The 2,716-nt window shown below is 32.9% G+C and overlaps 1 protein-coding gene across 1 annotated transcript in view; it reads right to left on the bottom strand.

The window, feature by feature from the left end:
- Positions 1 to 590: 590 nt before the first annotated feature.
- The window catches only part of LOC106476878 (fatty acyl-CoA reductase 1-like), a gene marked incomplete at both ends in the record, with an annotated part of 7,202 nt that continues 5,076 nt past the window's right edge, over positions 591 to 2,716 (bottom strand). The window contains 3 exons of the mRNA XM_013937495.1: positions 591 to 735; positions 1,849 to 1,976; positions 2,454 to 2,583. Of these exons, the coding sequence (XP_013792949.1) occupies positions 591 to 735; positions 1,849 to 1,976; positions 2,454 to 2,583 (403 nt within the window). The remainder of the gene's footprint in view (positions 736 to 1,848; positions 1,977 to 2,453; positions 2,584 to 2,716) is intronic.

Below are 2,716 nucleotides of genomic sequence, written 5' to 3'. Positions count from 1 at the left end.
AAGCCTTTAGCTCCGCACATTAACCACTAATCCACTACCATTCGAACTTCAAACCTTTAGCTCCGCACATTAACCACTAATCCACTACCATTCGAACTTCAAACCTTTAGCTCCTAGGGTCTGGCACATTAACCACTAATCCACTACCAGTCCAGATCAAGTTTGTGATTACAGATATTACCATAAGTGAACTTATCTGTTTGGATATATTTTTTTAATAAATTAAATCCCGAACTATAACAATTTGCTAACCCTTTATCAGCTTGTGAACCATTTAAATCACAGCAAAACAGCACGTCAAGTTTTCGTCATTTTTAGTCAATTAAAGTCAAACTCTAATTGTTCCATGTCCAAACCAGAGTGCAGTCACGAATTGAGGAACATTTCTATTTATCAGATAAAAGTTAATCAATGCAGCCTCACCCCCCGCCTCCCCCGGTTTATGTTTTATTTTTCCGCGTCTCAAGCATTACGCACAACTTTATTAATGAAGTTTTAAAAATAACCTTCCAAAATGCATGAAAATGTTTGTTTTTTTCTGGTTTTGCGAAATTTTATCCTCAGTCAGCTTTCTTTCAAGAACCCAGTACTTTTGAAACAATTGCATGATGTAACTGGACAAGAAATAACACAAGAGACCACCAGAATCTTCGAGCCAACTTGGAGTGGGTGACCAGGATCCGAATAACACCACTTAGTAGAAGTATTTGAAACATAAACTCGACGTAGTATCTCCTATAACACAGAAATATCGTGATTATAATAACATCACGTAGAGAAGCACTGGAAACATAAACTCGACGTAGTATATCCTATAACACAGAAATGTCATGATTAAAATAACATCACGTAAAGAAGCACTGGAAACATAAACTCGACGTAGTATATCCTATAACACAGAAATATCATGATTAAAATAACATCACGAAGAGAAGCACTGGAAACATAAACTCGACGTAGTATATCCTATAAAACAGAAATATCATGATTAAAATAACATCACGTAGCACTAATAATTTAACAAGAACAGCTGGTTGTTTCAATCTTAAACGCTGAACAATTTCAGTACAGTCTTACGAAAACTTATAATTGAACTTTAACTGAATTCAGTAATGGAGATCGTATCGTTCACGATCGCTTACACACAGAAATATTCAGGAAAAAAAAATTCCAGATTTAACTGTTTATCTAAATAATCATGCTCTGAAAGGACTAAACGATGATTATCAAGTTATTCCACAATTCTGGGTTGAAACATCAATAATACGAGTAGAATTCATCACCTTTATTAATTCGATCATTCTGGACTACAAAACTTAGTTTATAAGTATCATAGCTTATCATGGACTACATACTTTATGAATTCAATCTCTCGGGACTACTTAACCTAATATGTAAATAAGTAACTTAGAACATTATGGATTACTTAACTTTATCAACTCAATCATTCTGGACTACTCAACCTTATGAATTCAATCATTGTGGACTACTCAATTTTATGAATTAAATTATTGTGGACTACTCAACTTTATGAATTCAATCACTGTGGACTACTCAACTTTATGAATTCAATCATTGTGGACTACTCAACTTTATGAATTCAATCATTGTGGACTACCCAACTTTATGAATTCAATCATTGTGGACTACTCAACTTTATGACTAACACAGAGGATTTTGGATTACTCATCTTTCAAATTATTTACATTCTGAATTAATGAACTCACATTATGTGTACTTAGATAATTGCTGTGAACTTATCCACTCAAACTTTTAAGAAAGTTATATCACTCATGTTCTATAAAACTACAATCTCCTTTCGAGTAGCATCAAAAAATTAAAACTCACAGTCTTAATTTCCTTCGAGCTTCTGTAAGCGTTGAGTCGTCTTCTTTCAATACAAACCTTCTGACACCCAAAACGTACTTTTTCATATAGTCATGCAGATCAATTTGACACATGTCAAGATCAAACACCTGGACAGAAATATGTGACGTAAAAAAAGAGGAATTAAAAATTAGCTTGTTGTTTTCTAATATATATATATAATTGTTTGATTCGATATTTCAACTTAGTTTTTATTAAACTATTCCAATAACAAATTATAAATTTTTCGTATTACAACAGAATGTAAAATTCACGTGGAGATAATGCCACGCCATGAATACAATCATACGTCATCTGTCTGACAAGCACAGCCAATCACTTGGCTACTAAGATATTGTTTGACGAATCAGAGAAATCCTTTGATTCTTAGTTTCGTATTTCAAATCCAGTAAATTTCTACTTGTCACAAGTGTTTGTATCAAAAACAAAAAAGTTCAACAAACTTATCAAAGTTCATAAATCTCAAACTTTCTCCGAAATCCAATTAAAAAAAAAGTATAAATCACGTTTCTTGTTCTTTCCCGTTTACACCATTGTTGAGTGACGTCATAACTATTACGTCATACCTTTTTATCTGTGCCTTCCAATTTCCTCATAAGTGCGAGCATGTTATTCGCTTGAAAAGTCCATTCATGCGTGGTAAAATATTCTAAGATGTGAACAGCACGATGAACTCTCTGATACAGCTGGACTAAACTAGATTAAAAACAGGAAAATATTATTCTCAATATTTAACAAGCAATATCACTAGTTATCTTTAAAGATGAACCACGTGCAAAACTCTTGCTTAAGTACTAAGCCTCAATCTAATCAAAGTTGGTTATACATT

The sequence above is a fragment of the Limulus polyphemus genome, unplaced genomic scaffold, assembly GCF_000517525.1.
Source record: "Limulus polyphemus unplaced genomic scaffold, Limulus_polyphemus-2.1.2 Scaffold11943, whole genome shotgun sequence".
Taxonomy (NCBI): Eukaryota; Metazoa; Arthropoda; class Merostomata; order Xiphosura; family Limulidae; genus Limulus; species Limulus polyphemus.
Note: the sequence above shows the minus strand (reverse complement) of the source record. Positions and strands in the feature narration are given on the sequence as shown.